This window comes from Dissoconium aciculare (assembly GCF_010015565.1).
Source record: "Dissoconium aciculare CBS 342.82 unplaced genomic scaffold K489scaffold_15, whole genome shotgun sequence".
NCBI lineage: Eukaryota > Fungi > Ascomycota > Dothideomycetes > Mycosphaerellales > Dissoconiaceae > Dissoconium > Dissoconium aciculare.
Window position 1 is genome coordinate 468,142 of NW_022984965.1, and position 15,863 is coordinate 484,004.

The 15,863-nt window shown below is 52.7% G+C and overlaps 5 protein-coding genes across 5 annotated transcripts; 3 read left to right on the forward strand and 2 right to left on the reverse strand.

Annotated features, from left to right (window-relative positions):
* Positions 1-1,523: 1,523 nt before the first annotated feature.
* K489DRAFT_85098 (uncharacterized protein) lies at positions 1,524-2,163 on the forward strand. The gene has a single exon (XM_033608975.1). The coding sequence runs from the start codon at positions 1,607-1,609 to the stop codon at positions 1,961-1,963; it is 357 nt and encodes a 118-aa protein (XP_033456005.1). The 5' UTR covers positions 1,524-1,606; the 3' UTR covers positions 1,964-2,163.
* Positions 2,164-3,098: 935 nt separating this feature from the next.
* K489DRAFT_384471 (GMC oxidoreductase) lies at positions 3,099-5,205 on the reverse strand. The gene has a single exon (XM_033605865.1). The coding sequence runs from the start codon at positions 4,917-4,919 to the stop codon at positions 3,243-3,245; it is 1,677 nt and encodes a 558-aa protein (XP_033456006.1). The 5' UTR covers positions 4,920-5,205; the 3' UTR covers positions 3,099-3,242.
* Positions 5,206-5,950: 745 nt separating this feature from the next.
* K489DRAFT_301953 (uncharacterized protein) lies at positions 5,951-6,301 on the forward strand (the record flags this gene model as incomplete). The annotated part of the gene is made up of 1 exon (XM_033600442.1): positions 5,951-6,301. A coding segment is annotated over one exon (351 nt), but the record flags the coding sequence as incomplete, so codon positions are not given.
* Positions 6,302-6,621: 320 nt separating this feature from the next.
* Positions 6,622-8,715, reverse strand: K489DRAFT_326638 (uncharacterized protein; the record flags this gene model as incomplete). Its single annotated transcript, XM_033601918.1, has 2 exons — positions 6,622-7,108; positions 7,223-8,715. The coding sequence occupies 2 exons, from the start codon at positions 8,713-8,715 to the stop codon at positions 6,622-6,624; spliced, it is 1,980 nt and encodes a 659-aa protein (XP_033456008.1).
* Positions 8,716-13,611: 4,896 nt separating this feature from the next.
* K489DRAFT_364149 (glycoside hydrolase family 16 protein) lies at positions 13,612-15,065 on the forward strand. Its single transcript, XM_033602693.1, has 2 exons — positions 13,612-14,136; positions 14,210-15,065. Exons 1-2 carry the CDS (start codon positions 13,790-13,792, stop codon positions 14,862-14,864), a joined length of 1,002 nt encoding a protein of 333 aa, XP_033456009.1. The 5' UTR covers positions 13,612-13,789; the 3' UTR covers positions 14,865-15,065.
* The last annotated feature ends 798 nt before the right edge of the window (positions 15,066-15,863 follow it).

A 15,863-nucleotide genomic window follows, 5' to 3' on the forward strand; every position in this document is an offset into this window, starting at 1 on the left:
CCTTTTCATTCACAATCCCTCTTCATGGGAACAGGATGAGATGGGTGTTTACGTGTGTGTATACTCCGGAGCGGCCGTTGATCGGGAGGTACTATTTGTACTCTCTGCTGTACGTATAGTAGAAACGTCCCAAGCGAAGCAAAATCAGTACTTTTCTTTTGTTGGAAAACCATTTCCATCAACGTTGAACCTCCATCGAGTGCAAAAGGTATGCGTCGATTTGCAGTTCGACGGTCCCACGCCTGTTCTTGATGGATAAATTATGGGACATGAAAAGTTTCGAGTCTCTAACCATGCAAGCCTTTCATGAAATAGTATAAGGAGGGAGACCCGATGCTCATAGTGAAAATCGTTCACCTGAACGATGATCAAGTCTAGGGAGATGACATCTGAGTGTTATCATTGCTGGATTTCTTCTCCGCACTGCTCGCTCATAGCACCTGTAGCCCCAGCATACAGTATATCGTTTCTCCACTTCGTCGCTACAGTATTTGCCCCTAGCACTGGTCCTACTGCAGACGAGATCGGACATCATTCTAGTGTGACTTGTCAGTAGCGAATGAGTCCTGACGCAGACCAATTCACTTGCGAAAAGGACAGGTCAGCAGGAGGGAGAGCATCTGAAATATCGACTCTTTTCACGCGCACACATCGTTCGAGATCCTCTGAAGTTCCTCCAGTAGTGATATGGCCAAGCATATGCAGATGGATGGGTTTGCCCTTCTGCCTACTACAGCCATGCCGATATCAAGAGCGAAATGAAGAGACTATAACACACTTTCCACGGCCAACAACCCAGTCGCGTTCACGAGTCACAGCATATGGCCAACGCCGCTGCGATACCCGCTATCGACTACACACACCGACGACATTGGATTGACCAACGCCCAACGAAGTCCCAGCGCCGTCAACAGCCTCTCCGACGGAAGAGATCTATTATTATTAGGTAACACACCATACCGCGAGAGGATCCAGTCAATCAAACGGCTCGGCCTTTCCTTGTCATTTCTTCCATGTCAATGGGCATCCCGATGAGATGGAGGATTTCAACGGTCGACGCTGGGACGCCGGGACGCTGGGATTGAACACCAAGTCGACGACGGATTGGCGATGTTCACCATCACAATTCAGATCAGCTTGCATGCATTCACCGGAGTGACGATGATAGACCGAATAAACTCGAAAATGAGCGAAGAGCAGGTGATGATAGTGATGAACCGGACGAGTGCTACTGTAATTACCGGCATCGATCGTTCGGGAGTGGTGAATCTCAACTTTCCGTACGCACCTGCAGTTTTCGGATAGATCGGAGTGGACTAGGCAGGGAATAAATGGCATTTGGATGTGCAGAAAAGTGTTCCAAAGTTGTTACGATGTTGGATAGGCAGAACAGTGTTGCAATCAATCCCCACACGAGAAGAGTCTCTTCCCGCCCGGGGAAGATGCGGCAATCTCAACAAGCACAGTTTGGACTAGACCCGAATCAGCCCCTTTCTTTCGTTGTTTGACACTACTGCAGCACACTACGGCTGCAACGCGCGCCGCGTGGACGAAATTAGGCCCAGTCGGTTCGTTGGAGGAGACGAGACGTAGAGGCGATGATTTCATGGTCATCACACTAATAATCACCTGCATCCGTGCAGTAGTCCTTCTCACGATCCGACACCAATCGTCCTTGTCCTGGAGTCGATCACAGGCACCATTCTCTCTTCTCTTCATAACCACCTACCGACCGACCCAAGCGATTCACAGGCACAGAGGACCTCCTTCCTTCGCACTCATTCTTTCAGACAGTCTTGACTACTTCCACGAGGTAAGCGGATCCATCTCCACGAGTGAAGACGTTTCCCTTCTTCGATGCTGCAGGAACAACCACCCTGCAGGGCTTCTATGGTCCTGCGCCAGAGCTGTGAACCATGGAATTCGCAGCTTGGCACACGTCCAGCTTCGATCATCTGCATAAGCATGCAGACAACCTGAACACAGTCACGACACGATTAGCATCATGCTACTTGACCCTGTTGAGATCATTATTGTCTTGAATGATATCCACATTCCCAATTAACAACATGCTTTCCTACACACAAAGAGACCTATCTCCATACCAAAACTAACCCCCATCCCTCTCAGAAACAAACCTCCCAAACAACCTCCCACGACCAACACATAAAATGGCCCGTCTATCCATCCTCCTTACCCTCCTCCTCACCAGCATCACCGCGACCAACGCCCTCGCCCTTCCCGCCGACGCTGCCGTCCCCGTCTCGCCCGCCAGCGTCCTGAACAAGCTCGGCTTGCCCCACATGCAGTGCCACGACATCTACTGCGACAGCCGAAGCGCCGTGAACCCTCAGTGCCTGGCCCATGGTTGCGGCCCGTGTTCGCGTAGGAACATCTGTGCGAACGTTGACGAGCTTTAGAGGAAGCGGGAGAGTTGCATTCGAGGATGTTGCAAGGAGGGAGTTGAGTAGGATGGGGGTGGGAGCCAGGAGGCGGTTGGGGAGAAATGCCTGAGATTGGCATGCTTGGGTAGATTCGAGCTGGGATGCAGAGGTGGAGGAGAAAGAGGTCAAGGGAGAGGAGGGGAGGAGCCGAGTGATTGTGTTGGACCAAGGCCCTGTCTCTCGGGACGGACATGCATATTTCTCGTACTTTTTTCATTTTTCGGCGTGACAAGGCTTTGCACACCTTGCATGAGCGGCACTTCGGGATGAGACAACTCCTGCGATTCTTTCCTATCAATACTTCTATTTTATCGGCGTTGCATCAGTCAAGCCTCATTATGGGGAAGCCTCACAAGTACAAAAACCCCATCTTGGAACTGAGCTGTCATGGAACGGTCAATAACGACCTCGCCCGAATCAGTCACAAAAAAGCAATCATGTTCATTTCCTCATAACCTCCATCTATAATCTATTTTCGAACTCCTCGACACCTCTCTCACAGTACAAAATACCATCATCAGACGCACAAGCCAACCATCCATCCCCTACAAACTCGAAGGCGGCAGCGTTCCCTTCCCCTTGATAATATCCGCCGCCCTTTCCGAGAGCGCATACAGCGTACTCGTGAGATGACCGTCGATCTGGTAGGGCAGGACACTCGCATCCACGACACGAACATTGCCCGTGCCGTAGACGCGGAGATTCGGATCGACGACGCCGCCGAGATCACGCGACATCATGGCGCAGGTGCCGACGGGGTGGTTGTTCGGGCCGGCTGGAGAGAGGGTTAGAAATAATTCATGATATTTGGGTTGGAGAATTTGTGAGGTGGAGGGAGGAAAGGAAGGAGGGAAAAATGAGAGAAGTAGGTTGTGATGGACTGGAGGGCGAGAATAAAAGCGTACCGTTCTTTTGGAACCATGGCATCCAATCCGGTACATCAGCATTGGCCTTCACCGTCGCGAAACCAGGCTGCGTCTCCGCGCCGACGAGGCCCGACAATGGCGCGGTGGTGAAAAGCTTCCGGATCAAATTCGCCGTTCCGGTCAACGCCAGCGCATCCCAATCGATCCCAGGGATCAAGAATCTCGGATTGATCCTGGGCGCCACGGTCGGATCGCGGCTCACGATGTGCACATTGCCCCGCGAAAAGGGAAGCAGAGGCCAATAGATCCACGCAAAGGTGCTTCCGTAGCGGAGAGAGAGGATCTCTGTGCACGGAACGCCCCGGTTGAATATCAGGTCGGCTTGGAGGCGGAGTTGCTGTTCGACGAGGGCGGGCGAGGTCGCGTTGTTGGTGCCCGCGGCAATGGCGGCGGCATTGCTGGGGATCTGTGATAGGACGGAGGCTGCGACCGAGGAGGTGTTGCTGCCGAAGAGCTCGGCTGCGGTGGGATAGGCGACGTATGTCCAGTAGCCGTTCTGGGCAACGCTGCGGTTGGATGCGGCGCTGGTGAAGAGCTTGGTCTGGTCCTGCAGGTTTTCTCCAACGCTGGGAAGTGAGACCTTGACTGGGATGCCGAGATTGCCGAGAATGGCGGGATTGCCGACACCGGAGTTCTCGAGCAGCACGGGCGATTTCAAAGATCCCGCCGAGAGAATGACTTCGCGGCGGGCGGTGATGATGCGGTTGGCGCCGCCGGCGGTCGGACGAATGCGGACACCAGTAGCGATAGCTGGTGACGCTTGGGTGGACCAGAGAATGCGATCAGCAAGAGTGCCGTTGAGGATGATGAGATTCTTGCGGGATTGAACCGGAAGGAGATAGCCTGTAGCAGCATCCGCGCGAGTCTGCGATGTGGCATTGACAGTGTTTGAGAAGAGGGACCATCCATGCGTGTCGCCCGTGTTCAAGTCACTCTTCCATGGCACACCGAGAGCCTGATAGGTCTGGTTCATGATGCCAGATGCATCGGCCGGATTTCTACTGTAGCTGACTGTGATTGGGCCCGAATAGCCATGAGCTTGTGGGTTGTATTGCGCACCCTTGGCGATTTGGTCTGCGGTTGGTCGGATGAGGCTTTCTGCCTTGAGATAATACGGCCAGAGAGCATTCCAGTTCCAGCCGACATTTCCCAACGACGATTCCCATGCATCGATCTGAACGCGCTGAGCTCGCACATAGGTCGCGCCATTGATCGTGCTGGTTCCGCCTAGAGCCTTGCCGGCATTATATGTCACGGCACGATTGTTCAAGGAGGTCTGCGCAACAGCCGGATACTGCCAATCGATCTCAGTGCCCACTGGTCGGGTAATGTCATCAATTTGAATGACCTTGGGATTGTTGTATTGCGTCTGGCCGGCTTCAACCACCGCCACTGTCACCGAGGAGTTTTCAGTCAAACGATTGGCGAGCACAAGGCCACATGTCCCGCCGCCGACGATAATGTAATCATAAATAGAAGTGGATTGAGCATTGGCGCCGAAAGAGGCGGCTTGCACCGCAAGCAGAGACAGGAGCGTCGACCGCATCATCGTGAACGCGTTGCAACGAAGCTGGGACGAAGAGGGACGTATCGTTTTCAGATCTGCCGCGCGCGACAAGCCTTATAGATGGAGGGCGAGTCCTTCTAGACTCTGCGCATTCGGTGCCACTTGAGACTGGATATCCATAGTGATACTTGATCGGCCAATGCCGAATACGACCATCGCCTTCACCCTTGTAGTGCTACCGTCCGTGGCGCACCACCTGGCGAGTGGGGAAACGGGGTCGATAATTGATGAGGCGTTCCTCTCCACGCTACCCAGGTATTGAAGGACTTTAAGAGGCACCGTCGGCTCAACTGGCGCACCCCGAAGCGAGAAATGGTGGGATTCGGCTCAAAATGATCGCCGTCCGAATCCGACGGGGCCCTGGATCTTGGTCGATCATCAGAATCTCTTGGGCCGATTCGCAGGTTTCCATTACTTTGTTGGGAACGAAATATCTCAATGTCGCGATAACCTCGAGACGTTGAAAAGCTTATTCTCGCTCTCTTCTTCATGAAGATTTCCTCGAGCGTACGTGTCTTTGTAAGACGATCGTCTATATTTGGACATTCTTGTGCGAGTGCAGAATCGGTTCGACGCAGGAACAAGTGCGGAAATGGAGTTCCGATTCCCCCGGCGCACACGATGATGGTATCCGAGCGAGGAAGCAGCAATAGTAGTAGTCATAATGAAGAGATACTTAGAAAAACCTCTCGAATGCTGACGAACAAAGATCAAGCAGTCCGTCGACAGCAGCATTCCCAAAATCACGGACATCGTGAACCGACTCTCATTCAGAGCTTCCCGCAACTCCATTCGCGCCCAGAACTCCATTCGCGCCTCCGCTAGCAGCAAGGGAACGATTTCCCTCCCGTACCTCAAAGGAGCGATTCTTTCTTCCTACTCCTTCAACATCCCATCAAATGCCACTCTCCGTCCTCTCCCAACCATGGCACTCTCCTCATCCGAAGCCATCACTGGCCCCAGATCCAATGCCTCTTCAACGCGTCCAGATGCTGCTCTCCATGAAAATCGCCAGCCTGCTCCTCATCGATGTCCGCAGTGAAGCCTCTTACCCAGGGGGTTCCATCCGCGGGAGTTTGCATATTCCCGCGCGAGGGTTCTGGTGGAATCGAGGAGCGCTGTATGAGATGGCGTACAAAGCTGACGTGGAGTGGGTCTGCTTCGTGGGTGGAGAGGAGGGGGAAGGGGAGGAAGATAGGGCGAAGTTGTGCGCGGGGTGGTTCCTGGATCATGTTAGAGATACGGCGCAGGATGACAATATGCATGTTGCTGTTCTAGAGGGAGGAGTTGAAGGATGGGTGATGAGTGGTCCGAGGTTTGTGGCGTTGATGGATGGGTATGATGGGAAGTTCTGGGAGAGGTGGCTCGTTGAACAGAAAAGGAAGGGAGAGGCAGGAGGGAAAGACGTCGAAACACTTGAACAGAACGTTGTGAGTAACGACGATGGACGCGTCAGCAAGAAGAGGAAGACCTCGGACGGAGATCCTGTAGAAGAGGCAATTACAGGAAGCACCGATGACCAGAATCCTCACAGGTAATGGCAGTCATGACGAAACATGCTGATATGAAAACGAACTCCATGATCTATACCCTTTGACATCTGCTCCTCGCTGGCCCGCATCACGTCGCATCGTACAAAGACAAATTCATCAAATCATAATATCACAATCGCGTCAGAACTCAATCACCCAAACACCTCCATATTGAACTCATACTCCAAGTTGACCTTCAACTGTCTCCCGCGTACCGTATTCTCATGACATTGGTTACTGATGATCTCACCCACGACAGGTACACCACAGAAGAACACGCCGATCTTCTTATCACGGATCCCCACTTCGAGGAGCTGGTCCATGTGGTCGTTGAGGATGGCCGCAAAGTCCGGACGACCGAAATGCGAAGGCTGCTTCAAGCCGGTCAACGCGGAATACGGCGCCTTCTCCGTGCGGTAACTGTCGAGGACATAACGGAAGACGTGCGTCGAGATGTTGTTTCGCTTGGTGGTGATGTGGGTGTGGATGTTGAGGTCGAGATCACCTCGCCGGGCGAGGGAGGCATCGTTGTCGATGATGCGGTTGAGTAGGTCGGAGAACCAGAGCAGGTCGGATTTGTCCTTGACCACCCAGTGGAAGTCTACCCGGCGGGAGGGATTGGGGTGCTTGACGACCGTGCTAGTATCAGATGATTCCCTGTGACGTGATTCTGGTCCACGAGCAGCACGCGATTGAGGGCGGGAGTCTGAGTTGGCGACAGATCTGCCGAGGGAGCGGACGCGAGAGATGGACCTCGATCTGCGGCGTGCTGCCCATGGATCCCGGTCGTCAGCGTCGAGAAGTTGGTCCTCAAGGTCGTTGATGATGGCGGAGAAAGGAGTCACACCAATGCCGGATCCAATAATCAAGCTGTAATCGTAATCGTAAAAAGCTTGAGCAGGCGCACCGAAAGGTCCATCAATGCCGACTCGAAGCTCTCGGCCCTCGGATGACGAGACGAGCTCGTGAAGCTTGTTCGTCCAGTCGCCGTCCGCCTTGATGTGGACCTGAAGCACTTTGCCGTGAACCCCAGAAATGGTGAAAGGATGCCATTGAAATCGAGAGATCGCAGGCACCTGCACAAGACAATATTGACCAGCTGAAAAGTTCCAATCCTTGTCATCGCGACGTTTGGCAGAAATGAGCACCGTCGACTTGTCGAGGCGCTTGGCGATGGCAGGCTGAGATCGGAAGCTGCGAAGAAGTCTCCAAGAGCGCTCGAGGAGAACAAACAGGATCGGCACGCACAAGAAAAATCCGAACATCGGGTACTGGAGAAGCTGTGCTGTTCCGTGTGCACAGAGTAGACCGAGCAGAGGAAACATGAGCAAGTGACCTAGCTGGAAGAGCTCGAAGTAGTTCTTCCTGATATAAGGTACGCTGAGCCCGCTGATGATCCAGAATAGTCCTATTGAGACAACACCACTCCATCCGGGTAGGCTGCGCACATAAGCGACGTATGAACGAGGAGTCTGCACGCCAAGGTATGAGCCAATAGCTCGTTGTGCCTCGGGGGATGTCCTCGAAGCAAAGACGAAAGACCCCGAGAGGTGACCGATAGCATGCAGCGAGGCAAAGAATAGACCTGCGATGCAAATGTAGATGTGAAACACTTGAGCATGGTCCCAATCGATGATTCTCGAGATAGTCCGCGAGCGGCGAACAAAAGTCTGAAGATGTCGGCTCATGCTAAGCAGCATGAAAATGAAAATGGGATAGATTGCTCCAGCACTGCCTTTCGCAACAATGACACCCCAGCCCAAGGCAGCTCGTGCCTCGCCGCTGAGCGCGTAGATAAGTAATTGCCAGAGGCTGATACCAAGGATAAAGGCGACGACTAGAGTTAGGAAAAAGACGTTGTGGTTGTAGACAGCCCATAGAGCGCGTATGCGAGTCGTCATTGGCCAGCGTTTGACGACTTCATTTTCTTCTTTCTGCTGTTCCTGGGCTCCAGTTTGCCTTTGGGAGGGCACCTGCCATGTCGACACCCGCGCGTGGAACTCTTCCTTGCTCAATCGCTGCGAACAGCCTGGCATGATTTTGCGCATAAACTCGTGTAACTCGTCGACCTCCCCCCCTTTTTCGACATCACGTCGATCAGGATGATTGAGGTGATGGCGTTCCGGGTTCGGTGCTAACTCCTCGTGAACTTTTTTCAATTTCGCCTCGAGCTCAGAATATTCGACAAAGCCGTCGCCGTTGGAATCCATATCCTTGAAGAAGGCATCGATCTCGTCATCGGTCATCGGCTTGTACTCTTCGTACGCGACCTTGATTGGGCCGTCCATGGCGAAGGGATGGCAGGTAAGTCGCTGTCAATCACTTGTCTGCAAGATAGGAGGTGAACGAACGAAGGACAAAACGATTGAAATTGAATTGTAGAATAGCTGCTCTCGCCATTACGTTCCCCTCGAGCTTGTGAAAGTTTCACATGATTGATAGAAAGAGAACAGTCGTCTGGGCAAACTTTGGAATTCAATGGATCTACGTCATTGCCGCGCCGAACGTGTCGTCGCTCTCACGTTCGCCAATGCCTGGGCCCTTGGCATTGCGCATGTTTCTCCAGTCCAGGACCAATCAGGATTAAACGGATACTCATCATTTCGAAGCGCCAGTATCTCCATCAGTTCTGGGCGGCGAGATGGGAAAGATATGCAAGCACTATTCAGTCAACAGAGGGTGGACACATGTGCGGTTTGATGGTGAAAGCGAGATGCCGAGCTATCGCGAGATTCTCAGCGGCCAAGGGCGAGGTGAAGAAGCTTGGGGCCCCCGGAGATTGCCGTCGATTTTGCGCCCAGCGCCCATCGCCCATGCAAGGTTGATATCGATGACGACGGGCGGCCCCGGCTTCGATTGTTGGTTGCTTATCAGCCCTACGCAAGAACAGTACAAGATTTCACCAGAGGGTGATCACCGCAGAGGCATTTCATTTGATTCCATGAGCTGACTAGTACGCACAAGATGCTCCGAGTGTGACGATCTGCTCCCCTCTGCGACTACTGTTGCAGGCGGTGTTCGAGGATTTGTCGGCACAAGCTGCTTCGTGGAACCCGAAATTGACAGGCGACTGAAAGGCATCGATAAGTCTGCTATTTCTCCCGAGGCCTGTTCAATGGTAAACATTTCCATTGCACGAATCACTCTGCGATCCGCAGATATATAGCCGAGAGAACGGAAGTTTGGTAAATTGATCGTTGTATTGGCGTGTCACTCCTCGTGAATCCCAACCATGTCCGCCATTTCGGCAAGCGAAGCACGATCATGAGACCTGTTCGTCCTTGATATGGTTTTAGCCTTGGTATTCTTGACAAAAGCTTCATCAAAATGAAAAAAGATGGCCGATCAATCTTTTCGGCCTACTGTCCTTTCGACATCTTTTTATCGCTTGATGAAGATCACAAGCGTGTGACAGTGAGGCAACGCATGACTACGGTGCCCGATTGGATGATTGAATGACTAGTAAGTGGACAGTGAAGTTTCGTCTAGGGGAGAAATGTCGAAGAGGGCATGTGAATACTTTGACACATGTTACGAGTCCAACGAAGGAAGTCGCCAAAAAGCGGAGTAAGGAAGAAGACGCATCTCCAGCAGACCAAGTAGGATAGATCCATGCACTCGCACGACGATCATCGCCAAAGAGCATGCAGATCTGAATGCTGCATGCAATGGAAATTCTCCGGAGCTCGACGTGCGTGCTCCACTCACACTGCTCAATATCGCATTTGTGATTCCATTCATTGGGCGCAACCTCTGGTCTAACAATCTCACGGTTGGTCGATGAATGTCACCTTGGACGGCGAATACAGGTGGTGAATGGACAGTCGCAATTCTTTGACACCTGCCTGAATGGGTAACTCCGAAAGAGAGATATGGTGAGTGGTGCAGTACCTACTACCTAGAGATGCATCACGCGTCCTGTGCTTCTATCACGCATCTCTGGTTGAACGGATCGAACCGAAGCCGAGGCGAACGAACGCTATGTACCCATCATCATCATCATCCTGGCTGTAGATCAACGGGGACCGCTTAGGTTGTCTAGACATCACCTTCATCACTTTCACACTTTCTTCATCACAAACTAGTAGTATGTATTACAGAGCCACCGACTGGCTTACACAACCATCTCTTAGGCTATGGATTTCGGTGGAGGCTAAGGACTTTGTGCTTGGAGGAGGAGGAGGAGGAGGAGGAGGAGGAGGAGGGGGGGTATGGATGGGCAGTTTTAGATGAGCGAGGACGAGAGTAATGCTTGACGTGTTTTGATGACCAGAATCACCTGGCGAGGGCATTCCCTCGCCAGGCGCCGCCGATCTCTCTCAGTTAAGATTCATGATCACTCCGAGCCGACCAGTCAAGCTCTCTCCCTTCCAAATGCCGCCCCTGAGCTCCGACGCGATGGGAACATCATGTGGCCCGTCTCCGTCCGCGGTTCCTCCAAGCGCCGACGCTTTCCCCGACCCCAGACTTTGAAACCCCCAGAAACGTTCCCAGGTTTAGTACATTGCTTACCTACCACTTGAGCACAATGTCTAGTTTCATCTCAGTGGCGGCTGGCCCATCAGCAGGATACCTAGGTACCTAGGTATGCTTGACTCGTACAGTACACATGCTCCACCACAGAAGCTTGCGTGCGGTGCATGCATGCAGTGTTCAAGAGATCGACAGTGGTTGTGGAGTTGCGTGCATCTCACGCGCACATGATGTTGGCACCAGTGCAGTGCATACATGAAATTACGAATGCACGATCACCATACGACCAAGATCCATCGATGTGGGGAGGAGATCGACACCGCTGTTGGTATCTTGTTACTCTTGACGCGACTTCCCGACCATGCGCAACATGTAGCGTGCCATTCTAGCCCCCGTCGGGATGCTCAAACAGATGAGCACGTATTTGGACGACGGGCAGACGGATCAGCCAGTTGCGCAGGCGTCTGTATGTTTGGTGTCGTCCTCTCGAAACACGCCACCATCCTTGTGGAAGCAATCCCACCAAGGACAGACCACCTGCATACCTGTAGAATAAAATCTTAAATAAGCAATTCCACCAAGGACAGATCGACTATTCCCGAACGCGGTGTTCGGCCGGCCAGCTGGGGATGCGCCTGGGCCGACTACATGTGGTCCTTTCACTTTTGCGGCCACCATTCTGCTAGACACCGATCCCAATAATGGCCGAGAGATGGCATGCGCGCGCATCGAGAAACGTCGCTGTGGCTTCATCTCGAGATGGACGAGGACGGAAGGGAAACACTGCGCCAGAGCAAACCTACCAAGATTTTGGTGTGCGTCACGAGGGCAGACGTTCGAACATACCCAGGTACAGTTGGAATCTAACAGCATAACAAGATCCTTCACATGCATGTAATGTACGCTTCATTGTAAGAAGTCATGCTTTGACACAGCTGATGGTTTCGCATGCACATACCCGCAGAACACGCATCTATCGCCTGGAATATGTGAGAGTCTGTCCAAGTAGATGATGTTTTCGACGCATACACCGATAGTACATGTGCCCACGCACCGTATGTATCAAGGGCTGTCGTCACCATTGTGCTGTAATATCAGACCAGCCCGAGCCTAGGTGTGTGATGATCAGGGCAAAGTGGTTAGTCTCTCGTGTCGCGTGTTTGATGAACCAAGAACTTCATTGTCTTCGTTCGCAAACGCCGATATGTTTAGGTCGGGTCCGGCGTGGTCGAAACGCGACGGAAGGACAGCAAGTGCGTTCTGTCTGGGGCACTACACGACAGCAGACGCCCATACCCACTCACCACTCCGCCCTTTCAACATCCCATCACACACACCTGAGCACCCTCCGCGTTCATTCAGTTATTAGCACAGCACATGATGACAAAATCGTTCCGTTTCCCTCCTGTCGCGATAGTCCTTGTTCATCTCATCGTGACCAATCCTGCCCTGCGCATTGTCACTGGCCCTTTCATCTTCCATTCGTCCGCGACAGCACATCGATATGCACCGCGAGGCCACGATGTCGGGGCCTTTCCAGGACGAAAATGTGACCGTGCGATAGAGTGGTTGTCGATCTTCCTTCCCTCAGTGGGACGCTGCGATAGAGTGGAGAGAGTGGAGAGAGGTACAGATGCACACCGGCATTGAAGAGGGGATTTGCTCCGTTGCAGATCTGCGTTCGTCACGAGCGGTAGACGATCCCATCAGTTGATGCTTACTTGTGACAAGATGACACTTGACAGAAAAGAAGCAAGATGGCACCACGGATGGGAGGTGAAAATCGCGACATGGATGTGTTCCCCTCGAGAATATTATGCCCACCAGCAGCGTTTCTTCTGCCGCGAGATGGGGGGGTTCTAGTATTCTTACATCGCCCAGGTTCCAAGGTTGGCTTCTAATAAATTTGGGGTCCAGGGCAGGGAGGAGCGACCACCGAAATAGGTACATACCTAGGTGTATATAGGGCTTCTCGTCGGACGCGCGCCCGTTGGATCGGCTTCGAGGCGTGCTGTTGCCGAAGACCACAGCACACTTCCCACCACCTGTCAGTGTCAGGGGGCCGTCCAAACTTCAGTTTTGACAGCCCGTGGGCTGGACGGTGTCCTCTTTGCTTCATGTGGCACGCCCACGGGCGATGATTTCCTTGGCACTTGGTTCTTTATCTGTCTCGCAAAACAAAGGATTGACGTGCATGAATGAACAATAGATGCACATGGTCTTGCAACAGAGAGAATGCAAATCAAGCGTGGAGCTCTCGCATCCCGGCTCGAAACAACGGCGAGAACGAGAGCTGCCTCATAATCTCACGATGTGTGTCTCCGGACCTGAGAGCTTGAAAACAGCCATTTCCCTCCACACACCTTTCTCTCTCATGCATCAAGCTATGCAGTGCGGCTTGTGGCGTTCTCGAAGCGCCCCGTCAAACTGGAACCTTGGGCGCCATGGCGGACGCCTCGGACATTTTCCCTTCTCTCTCTCTTGCTTCCTTCCACGGAGAGCCTCATTCTGAGGAACACCAATCTCACTTGACGAAGGGTGTGGGTGAGATGGTCATTCCTCGCGCCTGATGAAGGGCACGGGGGCTTACACTGTAAGTCAGTGGGTAGTAGGATCTTCCAATGTCTCCCGGACTACCTCCACATGTTCACGCTCGTGCGATGATTGTGAGGAAACACATAAGTAGGTGTCCGTGTGTCGTTTGTTTCTTGGGATGTTGGTTTGTTATCCCTCACATTCGTCTCTATCCCATTCTCACCTTGCAGTCATTGTCCTTGATCTGTGATCGGACGCCCTCCCAATTCTCCTTGCATTCCTTTCGCCGTCCTACCTCTCACACTCATCAGGATGCATTACTCAAGAGTGTTGGCCTGCTTGGCCATGTTGAGCAGCACGTCCTTCGCAGCCTATGTTCTTGAAGATGACTACTTCGCCGGCGCAGGCTTCTTCAGCAAATTCGATTTCTTCACTGGGCATGATCCGACCAACGGCTTCGTTGCATACCAGAGCAAGGATAGCTCCACTGCCAAGGGCTTGATCAGCAGTTCCTCGGGGAGCGCACAGATGCGTGTCGACTCCAAGAACGTGGTGACGAACGGTCGACCCGCTGTCCGCATCTCCAGCACCAAATCATACAACACCGGTCTCATTATTGCCGACATTGCACATATGCCTGGTGGCATCTGTGGTACATGGTAAGCGGCGATTCATCAAGCGAGACTTTATAATTAATATATGGAGATCACTAAACTGTCTGTTCTTCACAAGGCCTGCCTTCTGGATGCTCGGCCCGAACTGGCCCAATGGCGGTGAAATCGACATCATCGAAGGCGTCCACGACAACTCGGTCAACGCCATGGCCCTTCACACCGGTGCCGGCTGCAGCATCAACAACAACAGCGGCTTCAGCGGCCACATGGCCACGACCAACTGCTTGAGCCCGGGCAACAACGGTAACATGGGCTGCGGCATCTCCGCACAAGGTAGCAAAAACACCTACGGCGCAAGCTTCAACGCCGCACAAGGTGGCATCTACGCCACCGAGATCACCGCCCAGGCCATCACCATCTGGTTCTTCCCGCGCGGCAGTAGCCAGGAAAAGAACGCGCAATCCTCCGCCCCGAACCCAGCGTCATGGGGTACGCCCGTGGCCAAATTCACCGGCGGCTGCAGCATTGCGAATTCCTTCAAGAGCCTCAAGATCATCTTCAACACGACCTTTTGCGGCGATTGGGCCGGCGGTGTCTGGGGTTCCAACCCGACGTGTAAGGCCAAGGCGCCGACGTGTAATGCGTATGTCGGCCAGAACCCCAGCGCGTTCAGTGGTGCGTATTGGGATGTGCGCGGTTTGAAGGTCTTCAAGCAGGCTAGCAGTAAGAGAGGAGAAGAGGGCAGGGAGATGCCGGTCTCCTTCGAGGCGTGAGGGCAATGATTGATCTTTGTTGTGGACTTCTGCTGGAGTCTCTCTTTTCTGATTCTTGAGTGGATGGCAGCGTGATATGGCGTCCAGGGAAGGGTTCACTTATGAAAGCGAGTCTGAGCGAGGTGTTCCGGTTGAGTGGCATGGAGCACGAAAATTCTTCTTCCTCGATGTGCTGGTCATATCCTTACTTTGAGATACCCCAAAATTTCGTCTATTTTATCTGATCAACTATTCATACAGAAAGTTCTTCTAAAATAACATAGACCTTTCACGATATGTCAGAAGCGGGCACGCAGCTGTCAAGAGCAGTACAATGATCGGTCAAAGGGATGGACCACTTGGATGCAATGAATTAGACAGGTCGTAACCCGCCTGGTGAAAATTTCCTGGCCCTTGATGTGATCATGAAAACGACAGTCCATCGTCGCGGGGGGAAAACTCGCATCATCATTGATCAATTTGAAAATTGGCGAAGTCAGCGAGAAACTCTGGATTATCAATCGCGCCCAAGAAGCCCGCTCTTCCATACGCCATGGCATGTACTGTTTGCTGACGCAATTTCGATCCCGACTGAGTACTGTGATATACCCGATTCTGTGCGACTCTATCAGGACCCCAGCGATGTCCGTCGGAATCAGCTTCGTAGAACATCATGGCCAGGCTATCGGAGACAGCGTCTTGGAAGTCACTGTCAAGAAGCCTGTCGCCGAGCGCGTATGCATCGATCCCATCAAGCATGGATTCCCTCGATGTGCCATCCTCGGAATCATGCCCGAGCACGATTTTGCGAATTCACAAGACCATAGGAACTGTAGAAATGGCATATATACATGTCAGAAATAAGATTGTGCCCGTCTCCCTGTTGACGACCCTGCAGAGACTGCTGCACCGAAAGTCCAGCTAGTACTTTACATGGTGGAGAGCGCCCGTGCAAAGCAGCCCTGGAGATTTTTGAACGGATCAATTGATCAATTGAAGGGCGTTTGCCGCCAAAAGCAG